General features: G+C 37.5%; 2 protein-coding genes across 9 annotated transcripts in view; one reads left to right on the forward strand and one right to left on the reverse strand.

The window, feature by feature from the left end:
* Positions 1-9,684, reverse strand: part of ENPEP (glutamyl aminopeptidase) — a 103,639-nt gene extending 93,955 nt beyond the window's left edge. The window contains exon 1 of the mRNA XM_019928062.3: positions 8,864-9,684. Within this exon, the coding sequence (XP_019783621.2) occupies positions 8,864-9,504 (641 nt within the window). The 5' untranslated portion in view covers positions 9,505-9,684. The remainder of the gene's footprint in view (positions 1-8,863) is intronic.
* The window catches only part of ELOVL6 (ELOVL fatty acid elongase 6), a 435,739-nt gene that overhangs the window by 109,669 nt on the left and 305,597 nt on the right, over positions 1-20,473 (forward strand). The window lies entirely within an intron of this gene.

Genomic DNA, 20,473 nt, shown 5'->3' on the forward strand with positions numbered 1-20,473 from the left:
AATCAATCACTGTGATACACCACATTCACAACAGGAAACATAAAAAATCACATGATTATCTCAACAGCTGTAGGAAAATTTAACAGAATTCAACATCCACTCATGATAAAAACTCTCACTGAAGTTGGTATAAAGGGAACATATCTCAACATAATAAAGCCCATACATGACAAACCCACAGCTAACATCATACTCAGTGGTGGAAAGCTGAAAGCTTTTCCTCTAAAATCAGGAACAAGACAAGGATGCCCATTCTTGTCAATTATTTACATAGTATTGGAGATCCTAGCCACAGCAATCATACAAGAAGAAAAAACAAAAGGCATCCAAATAGGAAAGAAAGAAGTAAAATTGTCACTATTTGCATGATACTATATATAGAAAACCCTAAAGTCTCCACTAAAAAACTATTAGAACTAATAAATGAAGTCAGTAAACTTGCAAGATACAAGATTAGTATACAGAAATCTGTTGCTTTGTCTATACACTAATAATGAACCAAAAGAAAGAGAAAGCAAGAAAATAATCCTGTTTAAAATCATATCAAAAAGAATAAAATGCCTAGGAATAAACTTAACCAAGGAGGTGAGAAACCTATACTCTGAAAAGTATAAGACATTGATGAAGGAAGTTGAAGGTGATGCAAAGAAATGGAAAGATATCCTAGGTTCATGGATTAGAAGAATTGATACTGTTAAAATGTCCACACTACCCAAAGCAATCTACAGATTTAATGCAATCCCTATGAAAATACTCGTGACGTTTTTCACAGAACTGGAACAAATAATCCTGAAATTCATATGGAACCACAAAAGACCCCAATTTTCCAAAGCAATCTTGAGAAAAGAGAACAAAGCTGGAGATATCAGTCTCTGGCTTCAGACTTCAGACTACAAAGCTACAGTAACCAAAACAGTATGATACTGGCACAAAATCAGACACGTAGATCAATAGAACAGAACAGAGAGCCCAGAAATAAACACACGCACTTATAGTCAATTAATCTATGACAAAGGAGGCAAGAATATACAATGGGGAAAAGACAGTTTCTTTAATAAATGGTGCTCAGAAACCTGGACAACTACATGTAAAAGAATGAAATTAGAACATTTTCTCACACCATATACAAAAATCAACTCAAAATAAATTAAAGACCTAAATGTAAGACCAGAAATCATAAAACCCCTAGAAGAAAACATAGGCAGAACACTCTTTCACATAAATTGTAGCAATATATTTTTAGATCTGTCTTCTAAGGCAAAGGAAACAAAATAAAAAATAAACAAATGGGATCTAATTAAACTTAAAAGCTTTTGCACAGCAAAGGGAATCATCAACAAAACAAAAAGACAGCCTATGAAATGGGAGAAAAGATTAGCAAATGATATGACTAGTAAGGGGTTAATATCCATAATATATAAACAGCTTATACAACTCAATACCCAAAAAATGAACAACCTGAATAAAAATGGCAGAAGACCTGAATAGACAATATTCCAAAGAAGACATACAGTTGGGGAACAGGCACACAGAAATATGCTCAACATCACTAATCATCAGAGAAATGTAAATCAAAGCAGTGAGATATCACCTCACAACTGTCAGAATGGCTTTTATCAAAAAACACAATAATAAATGTTAGTAAGGATGTGGAGAAAAGGGAACCCTGGTACACTGTTGGTGGGAATGCAAATTGGTACAGTCACTATGGAAAACAGTATGGAGGTTCCTCATAAAACTAAAAATTGGACTACCATATAATCCAGCAATTCCAGTCCTGGGTATCTATCTGGAAAAAAAATGAAAACACTAATTTGAAAAGATACATGCACTCCAATGTTCATAGACAAGATATGGAAGCAACCTAAGTGTCCATCAACAAATGAATGGATAAAGAGGATGTAGTATCTATGTATACAATGGATATTACTCAGCCATAAAAAAGAATGAAAGTCTGCCATTTGCAATAATATGCATAGACCTGAAGGGTATTATGCTTAATGAAATAAGTCAGACAGAGAAAGACAAATATTGTATGTTATCACTTATATGTGGAATCTAAAAAATAAACAAACAAATATAACAAAACAGAAATAGACTTAACAGATATAGAGAACAAACTAGTGGTTACCAGTGGGGATAGGGAAGGGGGGAGGGGCAAGATGTGGTAGCAGATTAAGAGGTACAAACTACTATGTATAAAATAAATAAGCTACAAGGATATATTGTACAGCACAGGGAATATAGCTAATATTTTATAGTAACTTTAAATGGAGTATAATCTATAAAAATATTGAAACTAATATAATATCATAAATCAACTATACTTCAATTATTTAAAAAGGCCCTATTTGTATATGCTAAATTCCATCCAGAGTTACCAAAGTTTTCTAAATATATGCAGATTTGAAAACAACGTATATGAGATAGCAATACAAAACCATTTTAGATCACAACTTCTTTGGGGAGGTTTTATTCAGTGATTAAAACTTCTTTTTAAAGTTAGATGAATTGGTTTGCAAATTAATGGAAAAGGCCTGGCTAATCTCACAGTATGTTCAGGAGTAACTCTTGGGTATGTCCTAAATAATTATAATGCCAGGCAAATGTGCTGAGGTAAACCATTTTTACATCGGGGCCTCTCTGTGTTGTAAGTCACTTACTAGACCCAGCACATTAAAAGTATAATTCTGTGTAGCTTGTTAATTTACAAAAGGGAAGGCATTCCTCTGACTTCTCTGAGTGCATCAGATCAAGCTGACCTTAGAGAACGCTGAAGAGAGAGGAAGTAATGATTGCAAGCACCAACCGTTCACTCTGAATCAACTTTAAAAAAACCAGCTACTTGATTACCTCAGAAATCATCTGGCGTACTGTTTCCAATGAAGACTCTCAGGCTATGTTCAGCAGTTTAATATCTTGAGCCAGAAAAATAAACAGCAAGGTCTGAGTGAAAAACTTAAATGAAAGACTGCTGATGCAGGCAAGGCAGCCACAATGAAGTATCTTTGCAGACTAGTAAAGGGTTCCAGAATTCAGTAGAGGAGCTGATCAGTGCAAGACAACCCATCTAGATTATTCAAACTCCAACCAATTTTTTTTTTTGCGGTACCCGGGCCTCTCACTGCTGTGGCTTCTCCCGTTGCGGAGCACAGGCTCTGGATGCGCAGGCTCAGCGGCCATGGCTCACGGGCCCAGCCGCTCCGCGGCATGTGGGATCTTCCCGGACCGGGGCACGAACCCGTGTCCTCTGCATCGGCAGGCGGACTCTCAACCACTGCGCCACCAGGGAGGCCCCTCCAACCTATTTTTATGGTGGTTTGAACCAATTAATTATTTAAATTTATTTTCCAAATGCTTTTTTTCTATGCAGAGGATACTCAAGGTCAAGTAAAATTTGTTATTGTTTGCTTGCTTCCAAAATAAAGGAAATTACTATGCATCCTGCAACAAGTAAACAAGACACCCCTGCTGAAGCTGTTCTTTGTTGATAATGGGCATACTGATAGCTCGACATATCAATATAATGAATAAACTGACATACAATTAAAATTTCAAGATCAAAACTACAAATGAGTATACATATCTGTGCGTGAGGATATAATGCACACACACGTGCACACACACACACACACACACACTTAATTATGACCTTCTCAATGATTTCTGCTCTGTTTCCACTTAACTGCTAAATCTTTATCACAAGCCCTAACCTTGTGCTTCAGATTTAATTATCCAAGTGCCTACTAGACATCTCTTCCTAGATGTCTGACAGGCATTCAACACATCGGCCACCGAACTCATGACCTTCCCTTCTAAACCTGGTTCTTCTATTTTCAATATCAGTGAAAGGTGTGGGCTATCAGATGAGATATCTGGAGCATCCTAAATCTATAACTCATCTCTTCCCCACAGCCAGTCAGTCTTCAAATCCTGACTGCGTTACCTGCAAGCTATTTTCTCCATTATGTTCTCTTCTGTCTGTCCTGAAATCACTGTCCTACCTGATCCTCATCGTCTTCTCTTTCCTGGATAACTGCAGTGTCTCTCATATACTCATGTACGGATTTAGTTCTTTCCTCCCCATGTAAATAGTCATTGGTTAACTTTTCCTGCATAATGCCTGTCATTAAATATCCTTACTTTTTTTTTTCCTGTGGGTTTTCCAGAGTTATCTCTAGCTAGCCTCTTCATATAAACCTCTCCTACAAACTTATTTCTTCTCCCGACTATGCTTTTTTGACCTAATGCCTTTCCTGTTTGCCTGCTTTTTACCTTCTTGCTTGCCTCTGCCTATTGAAATCCCACCATTACATCAAAATTCAACTTCAATCCCAGCAATGCTGTAAAAACCCAGAAAACCCAAACCGGAAACCATGTGTCCCTCTTTTAAATTCTTCTTGCAATTCCTGTCAGTTTCAATGGTTCTCAGTCCTTAAAGTATGAAGACTGCATTCCTAAGTCAAAAAAAGATTCTACTGACTTCTCTTGCCTTTGACAAGACGGGGAGAAAAGGAACCATGGGAAGTTTTCCATCCTGACTGAGTGGGAAGGTGGAGCTGTCATTGGTGGAAATTGGATTCCTCTATGGGAAAGGGGCTGTGGCGATGCAGCATGTCCCAGCATGTTCCAGAGGACACTAGTGTGAGAGCCTATATGAAAATTTCTATATATTCATTTAATAATCATTAAGTTCTCTCTGTGTGCTAGGTAGTGAACAAGAGAGACACAGGGACCCTACTCTCAGGGACCCACAGAAGATTCCACAGTCTCATGCAGTTGGGAAACTACATACTATGGCAGCTTCTAGAGGTTCATAATGAACATTATCATATAAAAGTCTCTGAAAAGTCCCACCATTTAAAAAAAACTTTAAAGTTTAAAAAACTTTAACATAATTTTGTGTTTAGTATTATTTCCCAAAGAAATTTGGCCACAGAATCCCTCCCTTGCATTTTTCTGACAGTATCTATTAATATCCCATGCAACTAGAACTCTCTGAAACAGATAATTAGGAAATGCTGTGTAAGAGCAATCCAAATGCAGAGAAGGAAATGCTGAACCTTGGAGAGGAGAGAATATTGTTATATACTTCGGAGATGTGAGTAGAGGGGAACTCTGAGAACAACTGGAAATCCTACATAACTATTGAGAAGGAGTGTTGAAATGGTTTGGTGGTGTGGGCAGGAAAACATTCCAAAGGTTCCAATCCTTCGAAGTAGTTTTCCTCAGACCCGAAGGAACAGACCAGAGAGTAGGAAAAGTGGCTGTTAAGTTTCCCAAACTTTCTTCTCCTGACCCTCACTATAGCTGTCTCCCCGGTGAGATGATACGGTTATTATGGCTAGGGAACTCTAAACTTGCTCTACCTTCTCCAAGTCTCCATTTGCCTCTGAATTTTGAGGGAAAGAAGCTCAGATAGTTGTCTCTTCTCCGTGAAGTTCAAGTGTCGGTTGTATTTACAGAAATCAAGTAATTTTGGCTACTATTGAGTGCACTAATGTTTATTTGCACTGTGGTTGCGACGGTCATATCCCATACCGCATATACTCAATCCTGGAGTTAATTTTACAATAAGGCAGAAGGGTTGGAAAGTATAATCTTGATGGTGTACATAAAATGTATTACTCTGATGGCATTTGAAATTGCATGAGCATCAAATATTACAAAGTTCACTCTATAATCTGAAAGGACGGTGCTCTTCCCCCTGAACTCACGCTTGTGGCCCTCCTCTGCACTCTGTAGATGAGACCCACTAAAGAGGCCTGCACTGTCAAAATGTTATTCACAGGCTTGAAAGAAAACAATGCACTTTTCTCATATGCTTGAAATATTTCAGAATAAGAAAAACAAAAAGTATTCCATTGAGCCTAAATGAGGTTATTATGTTCCAGAACCATTCCAAAACCATGTGTGCAGTGCAAAACTGGCTGCATCCTGTGTAATGTAAGAGCCTCATCTGCTACCAATGAAAACAGACAAACCTGGTGACACCAGTCCTCCATGGGAGCCTAATTGAGCACCAGCCTTCCTCCCCAACCTTGGGTCACTTAGTATTTCTGAGTATTTTAGCAACTAAGACAGCTAAGTTTCAGAATGTCATCTCTCAAGTATATATCTTATCATAAAACTAACTCATACAGTAAAATAATCCAAAGAGTTAGAATGAATAATATATATTTTAGCATATAGTAATTTTTTGTATTTATAAAATATATAACAGAAACTTATTAATGGAACTGTGTTCCATATTTTTTGGCCTTCCTGTAGTGTATAGAATTTTATAAAGTATTTTGATGGCTTTACCCAGATGCAATTTCTGTTCTTTTCACAACCCAAAAAGCAGTTTTAAACTCAGCAATAATCATTTAAAAGTTTTTACTTGTTTTCACTTTACACTAACATATTTTTAGAATCTCTTGAAAGTAGATATTCTTTAGAGTATTATTTCTTTACCAAATTGCAAACACTTAAAAAAATCATCTTATCGTTAGTAAGGCTCAGAGAAATAAGTTCTTTCATTCATTGTTTGTGGAAATGTAATTTGGGACATATTTTTGAAAGTCAGTTTGGAGATACACACATATACACATGTGCATGCACATGTGTTATATATGTGTAGATGTGTGTATATATACACACACATGCATGCACTAGTACATGTGTAGTTTGAGCCAATTTCCTAAGAAATTTCCTATAGAAATATTAGAAAATACTATTCATAGTTTTTTATAAGGCTGTTCATTACATTTTATAGGTGTTTATAGGTAAAAAAGTAGAAGCAATTTAAGTGCCCAAATCTAATGGGAAAGTTGAATGAATTACATTTTATTGGTACAATGGGCTATCATATATCCATTAAGTCATTTGTGGAAGAATACCAAATTATATGTTAAAGTGTTGATATATTGTAAAAACATGTTACACAATACTATATACAGCATAATAATGCCATGTTTATCTGTATCCAGAAAAAATAACTAGAAGAATGTCTGCCTAACTGCTAACAATGACTATGCTTGAGTGATGGACTTATAGATGGATTTTTTTCCTTATAATTTTCTGTTTCTCAAGTTTTCTGTAGTGAATGTGTCTTATTTATGAAATAATTAAACAAAATAAATGTTACATGTTTCTTGACATATTTGTACCCTTTGACCCAGCAATTCTATTTTTCGGACTATATCCTAACATGAGAAAATAAACAGATACACACTTAGGTACTTACAACTATGTTCTTTCTGACTTGTTTATAGTAATAAAACACTGGAAGCTACTTGAATGTCCAACATTAGGGAATTGGTTTTAAAAAAATAACTGCATTCATGCAGTGAAATATTGCACAGTCTTTAAAATCAGATTCTTGAAAATATTTAACAAAGGGAAATGCTTACAGTATATTCAGTTAAAAGGTATATGGACAGAGAGATATGTAGACATAATATAATTACAATTTTGATTACCTAAAAAAATTTAGAATATACATTAGTGTTTTAACAGGGCTAACCACTGGGTGGTGAAATTATTTATAGGTTCTTTTTTTCCTTTTTATAATTTTCTATGCTTTCAACATTTGTAATTTATATAAACAGAAAGAATATGTAAACAATAAAGAAGCTTGTTTTTTGCAAGTAATATTAAGATACAGTATCTATATGAACATGATCCCTCCAAATATTTTTTCAGACTATCATTTCTACTCAGTTTATTGCTGTACTGCACAGTGAGATAAGAATGTATAATATTTTATTTTAATCCCTGGGTCTCTCTGACAAACAATAGGAAGAATTCTGACCAAAAGATTTGCTTTGCTCTATAAAATGCTTAAAACAACATAGGAAAGGAATATTCAGAGGGCTGGCCTCAGTCTCACTCTGAACAGTGATATAAGGTTTCTTAATCATTTACTTGTTCAGAATCTAAGTAGGCAAAGGTCAAAGCAGTTTCAAGTTCAATGTTACCTCAGGTGTAGCCTTCCTCGCTGATGCAAGGACCACACCTGCAGAGTGAAGGTTTTTTGAGTTCATTGAGAGATTTTATGCCTTTGACAAAGCTCTAGTAATAGCCTCTGATTGAGCGACAAGGCAAGTAACCATTTGGCTAGACTCAGGGAATGCAAGTATATATACATGTATACTAGGAGGGCTGTGTGTGGGGGATATATTTATGTTCTTAATTGCTTAAGGCTTAGCATAACCATTGCATACTGCATGATAGATAATAAGCCTGAAGAGTTATCCGTGTGCTACCACTAATGTATGGACTCAATGAGTATTTATTGAAAGCTTATCTGTAAAACATGGTTCTGGCCATATGAGATTAAAAAGACATAGTCCTACCTTCCTAAATGAAAACACAAAAACAATTGCGTGAATTTTACATACTCTCAATGTTTCTTCTCCAATAAAACAGACAAAATTATAATTGATATTTACTGATTTTCACTTAAATTTAGTGTGATATAATTTTAAAAGTTCACTTTAAAATCATTGCCACATAGCCCAAGAATATCACCAGTGAAATTTACCAGACACATGTATTTTTAAAGTTTGAGGTAGTTCATGTAAATATTAAGGATAGAATGCAGTATAATATGATTTTTCCTGATGAAATAAAGGACTTACACTGAGTTTTTAGACTCCATGCAGCTCATTCAATACTTTCAAATTTTGTGGTAGGCTTTGAAAATATAAATGGGCAAGAATTTTTGCTTCCCAGATGAACAGGCAGAAATGAAACCAAGTTTAGATAAAGATCAGACCATCAATATAATTGAAAGGTGGAAAGTGAAAGGGAAGGAGAAGAAATGGAAAGCAAATATATAGCTTTGGAGAAATAAAGCAAAAAAAATTTTAAAATTTACTTGATTTGTCCTTTCTCCACGTATGTTGTTCTATAAAACCCCACGAGCGAGCCATTCAGCCAGCCGGCGAACTCCATGGTCAACTGGTAGAGACCCTTGCCACCGTTGGGTGCAAGCTCTTCATCTGTCTCCACTACCACATACTCCTGCTTTTTGTATTCGAAGCACCGCCTGACTTTCACCTGCTCCCCAGAGGGTTTCCTCAGCACCGGGAGCTGGGTGATCCTCGTCTCCCGGAGGTGTAGCCACAGGTTCCGGGTGGGTGAGCTCACGTTGATGGAGATGTTCACTCTGCCCGTGTACGTGTCCTCCTCCAACAGGGGCTTCACCTCCAGGTCGTAGTGCACTGGGTTGATGAAGTCCGGCAGCCTGAAATCTTTCCAGCCTCCACTTTCATCTTCACTGGCAGGGCAGACCCCCTGGTCCTGTGGAGGGCTCAAAGTGGGAGGCCTCGAAGTGGGAGGCCTGTGGGAAGGAGCCTGGGTTGTGCCCTGTCCTCCGTCGGTAGAGTCACACGATCTGGTCAAGCCCACGGAAAGTCCTACTATTAATCCGACACCCACCACCACCGCACAGATGATGGCCACATGTTTCCTTTTAATGCAGTATCTCTTAGAGCCTTCTCCCTCCTCCAAGATCATTTTTGTTTCCAAAGTCAAATGTTACACATAAAAGGTTGTTAAATTTAACTAACTAACGTCAGCAGTCTTCCTTTTTCAATTGGAAGGAATTCCCTGGTTTGGCAGCCTGCTTTCGCCTTTCCCACACCTCTCTCTCTCTGGCTGCTTGAATCTTTTCCTCTCCCTTCACGGTCCCACTAGACACTCAAGGATGAATGTGGAATCAAGGGGGTGGGGTAAGGACTCCAGAAGAGGAGCTGAGCTGGAGGAAGAGGACTGACGAGAATATTGTCACGGCTCCTCTTACAAACAACGCATCCCCCACTCCACCCCTCCTACCGGAGTGAGTTAAATATAAAACAGGGCTTTGCTTATCAGCCAGTGGGAGGATGATCCTTTGCCAAAGCTCTGTCAGCAGCTTTCGAGGAGAGAACGTTTGGGAAGAGGTGTGCTTGTGATGGAAAATCTCACCCTTTGCCACTGAGTCTGTGGCTTCTTCCTGTTGTGTGCGCAGTCTCTCTCTCCTAACCAAAGGGCTTTTTGCATCTCAGCTATTTTTTAGGTAGCTGTGTTTTTTTTTCATTCTTTTTCCTTATCTTATGTAAACATTCAGATTCTACCTTTTGCCAAAGTCAGGTCCTGGAGTTCCGTGCACAGAGTGATACATAAATTCAAGGACCACTTAGGTAGTGAGTAAATATTTGTTGAATTGGTGGATTAGTAAAACATGGCCAGGTCACCCTAAATCAGTTCAGTTGATGCTGGATGAAAGAGAAAAGGAAACATAAATTAGTCAAAAAGCAGTACTGGAGCTCAAAAGCATAAGAAGAAAAAAGAGAGACAGAAAAGTAATGGGTTGGAAGGACAGAAGGACAAGGAAGATAAACTTGATTAACTTGTTAGGTTAAATAACTAAACGCTTAGATAATCTTGTCTAAGTGAGATTGAATTCTTTAGCCTAGAGTGTGGTAGATGAGGTTTGGAGGAGATTCCAGATGCAAAGTTGGCTGTTGAAAGATCTGTTATCTGCCCAAACCTATTGCCTCTGAATGAAAAGCTCAAGATGATAGAAATCACAATAATGACTTCCATGTTTATGAGTAGCTAAGATGTATACGTCCAAGCCATCTCTAATAGTAGCAGTACAATCATAAATATAAAAAATTAGAGAGCATTCTATATGCCAGGCACTATGCTAGGTACTTCATAGAAGTTATCATTTAAGACTTACCAGCAACTCTATGAGACTGATACTATTATGATGCCCATTTTAGAGGTGGAAGGACTGACATTCAAAGAGGTAAGTCATTTGCTCAAGGTCACAGCATTGGAGCTTGAACTCAGGTTATCTGAGTCCAAAATCCAAATATCTAACTATACTGCCTCTGTTCTCTGAAGAGGAAAAATGTTTAAGGGTTAAGTAACCATGAAAAACTTGGTCAATATTTCCCAAAGTGCAATCCATGGATAATATTAATAGATATAATTAATTAATTTAATAGATATAATTGCAAAGCAGGCAGTGCTGTGGTAGATAGAGTTAAGAATATTCTTTCACTACTTTACATTCTTCCAGAGCTTCCAGTTGGCACTACCATCACACTGTGAATCTCCCAGATAGGATATACTACTGTGTGATTTCTATATTTAGTTGATGAGAGAGTTTGTTTGGTGAGATACCTTTTGAGGGTCTTGTGTTCCCACACTCTGAAAAATCCTACTGTAAACTGTTCCAAGTTATAAATTAGACACACGGATAAAAAGAGAAGATTTTAAGAATGAAAGGGTCGACTTTGCTGTACGCATTTCTATTGTTTTCTCATAAAATGGTAGTAAGAGAAATAAAGTTAAAGGCAAGAGGGGTATATTTTTCTAAATCATAGGTTCATCTTGTTTATTAATTTCACATTCTGAAGTAATCCTAAACTTTAATCATAGTATGTTTAATTTTGGTAAATCAACTTTATGAACTTTAGCCTTGAAATCCCTTTTTTATCAGAAATATCATCTGATGTTTCACTAAATGTTTCACAGGGCAAACATTTTAATGTGTTCTCCATAAATTAAAAGGAAGGTGTGGATCAAATTTATCTCAGCATAATGACTGAAAAGAAATGGAAAAAAAAAGGATTTTGAAGAATGTACATAAAATTATATTAAACTGGAAGCATTTTTTAAAAATCTCAGCTAAGGCAAACATATATAAAACTCTTAAACTCAATTTTGTCTAGAAAGACAGCAGTCTTATCACCAGGTCCCATGTTTGCACTAAACTGAACAAAGGAGATAATAGACCTTTGGAATAAGGTGCACTTAAGGGGGTTTGAGAATGGCCACCTGCTATCAAATATCTCTCCTGTTTTACCTGAAATTCCACCATAAGGGGTTCATTATTTATAGATAAATGCGATTTTTTGCTAGCAGAAATAAAATACCTTAAATCCATGTACTTTGTGTGTGTGTGTGTGTGTGTGTGAACACGTGCACAAATTTTTAGTCTAAGGCCCAACCACAGCATTTGATTAGTACCAACCTAAAAGAGCCGCCTATATCCAGTGAAGGGCATCACATCTTATCCATGTCAGCATATTAGGGTTGCCTGAGGTGATAGAGGTAAAACGTCCAGCCAGACAAGTGGGAGTAGCAGAGCCAGCCTGTGCACTAAACACATTTAGGGTCACCATATTAGGGTTTACTAAATATAAAGCCCCAGCTTTCATAGTTGGTAATGCTGCACTCCATTGCAGCAGTTCTTGCTGTCCTTCTCCCTGACACTGGAACACTGAGTCTGTGGCAGGAGGCTCTTGATCTTGAAAGCCCTTGTTCCAGATCCAATCCACAGTGAAGGTCAAGGCAGCCACTGGCAGGACACACACGCGCGCGCGCACACACACACACACACACACACACACACACACACACACACACAGAATCTACTCCTATAATGAGACCAACGAACCATCATAGGCACTCACCTAGTTAAACAGTTTATATTGATTAATCTTATGTTGAAGAATCTACATTACATGTAACTACTTTGGAAAGGCTACCTCTGGTCAGTTTCCATGTAGGTTCAAGCCAGAGGAGTGAATGCACGGCCATTCACTGTAGATCATAAACCACACTCCCCCATAGCTTTTGACAATGTGTATTATTACCATCTTGTACCCCAAGTACCAATCCAATATCTCTCCCATATAGGACACTCAATAAATGTTCATTGATTGCTTTTTGAATAAACAAATGAATGTATAAATAAAAAGGAGGAAAAAGAACACCAAGAATCCAGAATGGGAAGGGTTAGTGGGCATAATATGCGAGAAATGTTGAGATAAAATAAATTCAGTTCAAATTGCAATAATGACTAGAAAGAAGTTCCCTGGAGGTGAGGACTTGAAAATCATTCCTGATCTTGAGAAGATAAGGAACTTCCTGGCTAATTCCTTCCCACAGCAGGTAGATTGATGCAGGAGACCCACCATAATACTGAATACACAGCATATACCTCCCTTTTTCACTTGGAGCTTCAGTTTAAAGCTCTTCTGTTAAGTCTCAGGAATTATACATACCCTTCTATGTACATGGGGTGCTATTGGCTGACCAGAGAACTCAGAGCATCACCAGAAATGTTGTCAATAACTAACACCACAATGTGATTATTTGACTGGCTCTTCACTCCTATTAGTTGATCATAGCTGAATGGTTCAGGAGAAAAAACAAAAATGGCAAGCTAGAATCACAATAGAAGAAGCAGAATCTGCAAATTGGGCTATATTATATAAGGAACAGGGAGAATCAGAATGAGTTTCTTTCCATCTTGCCACAGGGTCTCAATTATCAACCATGTCAATTCTATAAACCCCATGGTCAATCCAAGTATTTCCAAACTTTAAAGGTTTAGTTGGAATTACAAAAGGAGAGTACCATTGCATTTGATTTGGACGACCATGCATTCTAAATCCATATTGGCAATGTTCATTGTGATCCTGGTCAATTATATTTTATTTTATTTTCTATTCGTCATCTTTTGTGTGGTCTCAGCAACTGTTTTAAAACGTTCAGTTGGTCTTAAGACCTAAGTGATCTCTTCTGACTTTTTCCAAGAGCTGAAAATAGCTGCAGATGTCAGGCAGAAGGTGTTCATCAGGCCACATCTAACTTTTGTTGGTTGATAATGATGAATTTGTCCAATGGTAGCACAATAAGAGGAACTACACAGTAGGGAAGACAAGGAGGAAAAGAGTGAGGAAGAGGGTCAAGAGGTAAGAGGAGGGGAAGAAACATTTTCAGAGAAACTGATGAGAATAAACTTCCAAAATACATTCAAACATAATTCAATAAAAAATAAAAATAAATGAAACAGGGCTTCCCTGGTGGCGCAGTGGTTGAGAGTCCGCCTGCCGATGCAGGTGACACGGGTTCGTGCCCCGGTCCGGGAAGATCCCACATGCCGCCGAGCGGCTGGGCCCGTGAGCCATGGCCGCTGAGCCTGCGCGTCCGGAGCCTGTGCTCCATAACGGGAGAGGCCACAACAGTGAGAGGCCCGCGTACGCAAAAAAAAAAAAAAGAAACAATACGTTTATGTCTTCTCTATTTTTGTTGTTTCCAGACTGATTTGAGAATCCTTCTGTAGGCTTTTCTGGACACACAGACTGTGCTCATGATATTCCCCACCTACATAGTCCGTGGGCACCAGGGTTTCATAAGCCACAAGCAAGAATCACATTCCTGTTTCTCATTTGGATGGCTCTAGGTAGAATTGGTGTACTTTACCTACCTCTGAAAAAGTGTCTGTGAGCCACTGTTCATTCATTTGCCTTTCAGTCATTCAGCAAATATTCAACCACTCAAAAAATATATATTAACTCAATAAATATTTACTTTTCAACAAATATTTACTGGATAAGGAATTCTAGGATAAACTTTAAAATGTGGACATTAAAAGAAATGTTAATAAATACTCGTAAAGACATGTGTGTAAACCCCTGCTTTGTTCTTAGAATGTATCAATAGAAGTTTTGAAAATATTCAGAAAAGCAAAGAAAATAAAATGAAAGGATTTTTATTATTTCTATAATTTTAAACTGCTTTTATATTGGATTCCCTAATGTGCAATAATACGTTGGGAGACAGTGGCAGGACATAGAAACAGCAGAAGAAAAATAATAGTGATAATATAGTCTAGATTTCTGTTCTAAGAATTTCAAAATTATCAATTTTCTCAGTGCACTAAACAATAGCTCTATATTCTGAGTTTTAAAACTCCCTGAAATGCTTAATTCATTCAACATTTCCTTTCAGCCTTTTGTATTGTCAAAATTCTTGGCAATATTTTCTTCTCTCTCCTCTCCTATCTGCAGAAGTCTGCAAAAATAATGTTGGCGTAGAGAAAATATCTCAACCAATGTTCTTTTATCCCACAAAGAATCCAAGTGAATTATACTAGTAATGGTGATTTTGGATCTCGTTCCGCACAAAAATTCTATTAGACCCATTCTTCATCTTAAGTAATATTATTTCTTTCAGGGGAAAGGCCTGTAATTTTCCAATTTTTATTTATTAGCACTGACTGGTTTGAAAATTTCTTTATTACCACATTAATTTTTTTAACATCTTTATTGGAGTATAATTGCTTTAAAATGTTGTGTTAGTTGCTGTTGTATAACAGAGTGAATCAGCTATAGGTGTACATATATCCCCATATCCCCTCCCTCTTGCATCTCTCTCCCACCCTCCCTATCCCACCCCTCTAGGTACCACATTAATTTTAATAAAGTTATCTTTAATTTTTGTTTTTTTGGAAGTGAAGATTTTAGCTGCATTAAGATGATCCGAGACATCCATATGAGCAACGGAATGTTTCTCTATTGGAGCTCTCTTTTCTTGGCATATATTCTGTTTTTTGTTTATTACTTTCTTTGTATGCTTGTGCCTTAAGCTGAAAAATTGCGCCCCTAAAACATATCCACATTCTAATCCCTGGAACCTGTGAATGTTACTGTACATGGTTTAAAAAAAAAAAAGGTCTTTGTCGATGTGATTAAAGAATCTTGAGATGGGGGGATTATTTTGGGATTATCAGGTATCAGGGTGGGTTTGAAATGCAATCTCACATGTTCTTATAAAAGGGAGGCAGAGAGAGATTTTATGCACAGACACACAGGTGATGTGAAGATAGAGCAGAGAAAGATTTGAAGATGCTGGTCTTGAAGATTGTAGTGATGCAGCCACAAACTAAGGAATGCTGGCAGCTACTAGAAGCTTTTGTAAGAGACAAGGACCAGATTCTTCCTTATAGCTTCTGGAGGAAGAGTCGCCATGCTGACACCTTGATTTTGGCCCCGTGATACAGATTTTGAACTTCTGGCTTTCAAAAATGTGAGAGAGTAAATTTCTGCCATTTTTAAGCCACAAGCTTGTGGTAATTTGTTATAGAAGCCACAGGAAATTAATACAACAGTCTTTAGGTATTCATTCAACAAACATTTATTGAGAACCACAATGTGCCATATATTTCAACTGATCGAAAAGCACTAACTAAGAATACAAATGAAAACAGTCTCAGAGTAGAAGAGTTTTTCTCAAGTAGAAAGAGTGTTGGAATAAGATAGAATATTGGCTTTTGGGACAAGGCATACTCTCTTCTTTCATTCACTTCTGATTTTCTAGAGATACACTTAAGAACTCTGTTTTTGTTCTTCGGGAGCATATATAGCTCTTACTCAAGGTTTTAAAGGATTTTTATACATTTATTTTCCAGTTGCCTTCACCATGGAATATTTGTTAAGAGGGTCCACAAATTATTTCTTCAGTGAATAGGATGTATGTGTTTCTATAAAAACATTATGACTCCTGATAATTCCCTGGTGGTCCAGTGGTTAGGACTCAGTACTTTCACTGCTGTGGGTCCAGGTTGGATCCTGATCAGGGAACTAAGATCCTGCAAGCTGCGTGGCATGGCCAAAAAAAAAAAAAAATCATGACTCCCACTGAATTTATCTGAATCATTTATTAAGTTTATATCTGGGGGGAAATTTATATTTACTTTTGATTTGGAAGCTTTAATTCTAGATGCTTTTCTTGGTCAGGGATGTTGCAAATCCAGGGCAAAATAATACTGGATAACTATAAATATAACTGGATAATTACAAATAACTATAATAATACTGTTTCTTGTGGATGTAACAATTCCTTCTATCTTCTGAATACGTTGCCTCATTTACTTCTGCTCTTGTCATTGATGGTAATCTGGTGAATTATTTAACTTCTACATTTAGACACTTTCCTTTGATGTCTTGATTTTCATTAGCTTTTAAAGGGCTTTCAGGTGACTTTTATTCTTGGTTTATCTGATATCTTTTGCATCTGTGGTTAAGATATTTATATGCATATATTGCAACGGTTAGCTTGATTGCTTAAAATCTCTATTTGGGATTCGGACACATCTCCAAGTGTGAAATCATCAGGTATAGCCTACCATGGGTTGGAGCATATGAAAATTTCAGATGTCTTGGAGAAAGAATTTCTTTTGGAGTGTATAAGTCAGGGATGCTTTTAGTTCCAAGTAAAGAAAACTTAGCTAACTATGGCTTAATCTATAAAGATGTCTAATGACCTCCCATAACAAGAAGTCTGGAGGTAGGGAGTAGCATCTTGGTTTGGCAGCTCTGTAATGTCATCAGGAAACTAATATGTGACTATCTATTCATTCCGTCACCTTTATTATGGGATCCCAAGCTGGTTGTCACAGTTACGGCTATGACAATCACTTTCAAAAGCAAGATGTGGAGGGTGGAAGAAAGAGTAAGTTTCTTTCCCTTAAGAGTTCTTTCCTTTTATCAGTGAAGAAAATAATTTCCCAGCGGTCCTCAGCAGGCTTCCCCTGACATTTCATTCAGGAGTCCTGACTCACCTGGCCCTTCTGTAGCTTCACCTGGTGGAGAGGTATGTGATAGAAAGACTGACTTGAAACAACACCAGTTTATCTCTAGAACGGCACACATTGCTGGCGCAAACTCAGGATATTTGTTGGCAAATAAGAACGGAGAAATGGCTGTCGGCTAGACAATAAAGACTGCCGGCACGTAGCAAGGAGCACAAACACTGCCTGAATAGATCTTGTCTGTGGAGAGGGGAAGGACAAATCTGAGAAGAGCAGAAAGTTTGTGCTTCCTACTTATTTTCTACCTGCTGGCTCCATCCTCCCAGCATCTCAACTTAAGGTTTTTTGTTCTATTTTCTTATTTTTGTTGTTGGTGGTGGTTTTTTAGTGTTTATTTCTGTTGTTGTTTTTTGGCTCTCCTATTTCCTGTCTCCTCGCAACTTCCTAAAATCATCTCCGTAGCACTATGGAAAATTTTTCAATAAGTCCCATTCACCGACAGGATCAAGTTCATGACATGGTATTCAAAGCCCCAATTCCCTTCACTCCAGAAAGTTCCTGACATCTCAGAATCCTTTTTCAAATTTACCCCAAGCCAAATTGGTCTGTTGATTATCTTGCAAACATACATTACCCACTGCTGTCATGACACATTTGCTTGTGCTGATGCTCCTGCCTGGGTTTCCCTTTTTCCTTCGTCTTCTCTTTTTAATCATTCTCAGGACCCAGCTTACCTCTCTTCTCAAGTAAACAAACATTCACTGATCCAGATGGACCAAAATGGTCAATCCTCTTTACCTCCTGTAAACACACTAGATGTCATTCATTTGTCATTTATTTTTAGTCCAGTCCTCAAATGGCCGATTATCCTGTGTATTAGTAAATGTAGTCTAACTGCCCAAACAAGCAGTACCAGTATGTTATTTATTTCTCACACAGGCCATATCCAAAGTGGATATTTTTGTTAGTGAGCTCTCCTAGATAGCACTCCTCCAAGTCAGGAGTTTAGGCTCCTTCCATCTTGTGGTGTTGCCCTCTTCAATGTATGGCTCCAGGGTTGCCACAGGAAGAGAAGAGAACAAGAGGATCTCATACTGGATTTTTTTTTTTTTTTTTTTGTGGTACGCGGGCCTCTCACTGTTGTGGCCTCTCCCGTTGCGGAGCACAGGCTCCGGACGCGCAGGCCCACCGGCCATGGCTCACGGGCCCAGCCGCTCCGCGGCATGTGGGATCTTCCCGGACCGGGGCACGAACCCGTGTCCCCTGCATCAGCAGGCGGACTCTCAACCACTGCGCCACCAGGGAAGCCCTCATACTGGATTTTTAATCACCTTAGCCTGGAAGTTACTTTCACTCACAACCGTTGGCCAGAACTAGTCACACAGCTCTTCATAAAAGCAAAGGGGCTGGGACAGGCAGGCGGCAACGACGACTCTAGCCTTCAGGAGAGGAGCATGTGTCTTTGGTGGTCAGCTAGCCATGACTGCCCCATGCTGGCCTCCCCTCATTTTAGGATGATTTTGCTAGTATGCTGTAGTGACTCAGAAGGAGAAGAAGGTCATATGTAGAAGAACAATGCTGTGCCATTTGCTATTATTTTTATCGAGTCCTAAGGCCGTATCCAAGGCAAAGTGCCTTCTGTCTTCAATTCTTCTCTCTCAATAATTTCATGTATAAAAATTATTCACCTACATGCTCATAGTTTATACTTATTTCCAATACCACTGCTCTAAATATTTATTTTGACTTGATTTTTCCTGAACAGACTTGTACTGTGAGGGGGATGCACATAAAGTGATTTACTCTAGGTTCCACACTGCTTCTAGGGATGGCTTAGGTACAGCAACTCCCTATTTTGTTTTCCAAAGGTCAGTTTATTGGCACTTCAGAATACCATAGAAACAAATGGAAGTAAAGGTAATTGCATTCAGGTGGAAGGAAAGAAGAAGGAAATGGAATGAAAAAGAACCAACCTTCATGGTACATACTTGGTACCAGATGTCTTTTATTTGCTGTCTTTTTAATGCATCCAGCAATGCTATGAGTTAGTTATTATGGGTCTCAGCTACTACTAACCATACCATGCTATCTCCAAATCTAATAGAAGGAATTTAGTACTATTTATGGGCTAGTCCAGACTTCTCCATGAATAATTTTTTATTTTAGGTACATTATGGACTATCTAGGTCTTTGCAGCTAGCCTAAGCAACAAATCATATTTATAATATTGTTTTTAAGTAAAAATGTACTACAAGAGCCAACACATAAGACCTACTTATTTTTCTGGTCGTCAGGCCTGTCAGGACACTGGGAGAGTCCCCTTCCCAACATGCACACTGCATTGCATGGTGCCGAATTCGTAGAAGATATTATACAGGTAGAGTGAGTGGTTGAGTGATAATCAGATAAAATTTAAGTTGAAAGAGAAACTAATTTCCTCTTTTAATTATAAATTTAAAATTGAACTGTTTATATAACAGCATTTTCTCAGATTTTCTCTCTAGAATATTAACCAGTTTTGATTATGATACCACATATAACTGTTTTAATTAGAATCTAATATAGGTTTATGGTAGAAAAAAGAAAATGCACAAAATGTAATATATGTGGCCTTACATTAACTGATAAAAGCAGACAACAAAGTGATATATACAATATGAAACTCCTGTTGTAAAATATGTATACATAGAAAAAGACTGGAAAGCATAAATCAAAGTGTTAAAAGCAGTGATTTTCTTTGGTGATATATAAAATTATGGGAAATTTCTTTTGCAATTTTGTGTTATTGTTCTTATTTTGTTTGTGTAGAGTATTTTCCTGAAGATATGTTATTTCGTATTTAGGAAAAAAACACGCATATACATATTGTTATACAGGGTCAAGTCTTTCATGGAAAAATCTAGATATTTATCTGCATCTGTTACTTCCCTGTAGTGTAATAATTGTCCTCCTAAATCTTGATCCATTAAGTTAAATAAACTAAGAAAAGATGTTTATACTGTCTCTAGAAAGTACAAATCCATTTCCTGTCATCATTTCATATTTCCAGTTTATTAGGATAAGTTAAATTATGTGGGTTCCCCTTTTTGCACTTTTCCATAAATCACA

This window comes from Tursiops truncatus, chromosome 5 (assembly GCF_011762595.2).
Source record: "Tursiops truncatus isolate mTurTru1 chromosome 5, mTurTru1.mat.Y, whole genome shotgun sequence".
NCBI lineage: Eukaryota > Metazoa > Chordata > Mammalia > Artiodactyla > Delphinidae > Tursiops > Tursiops truncatus.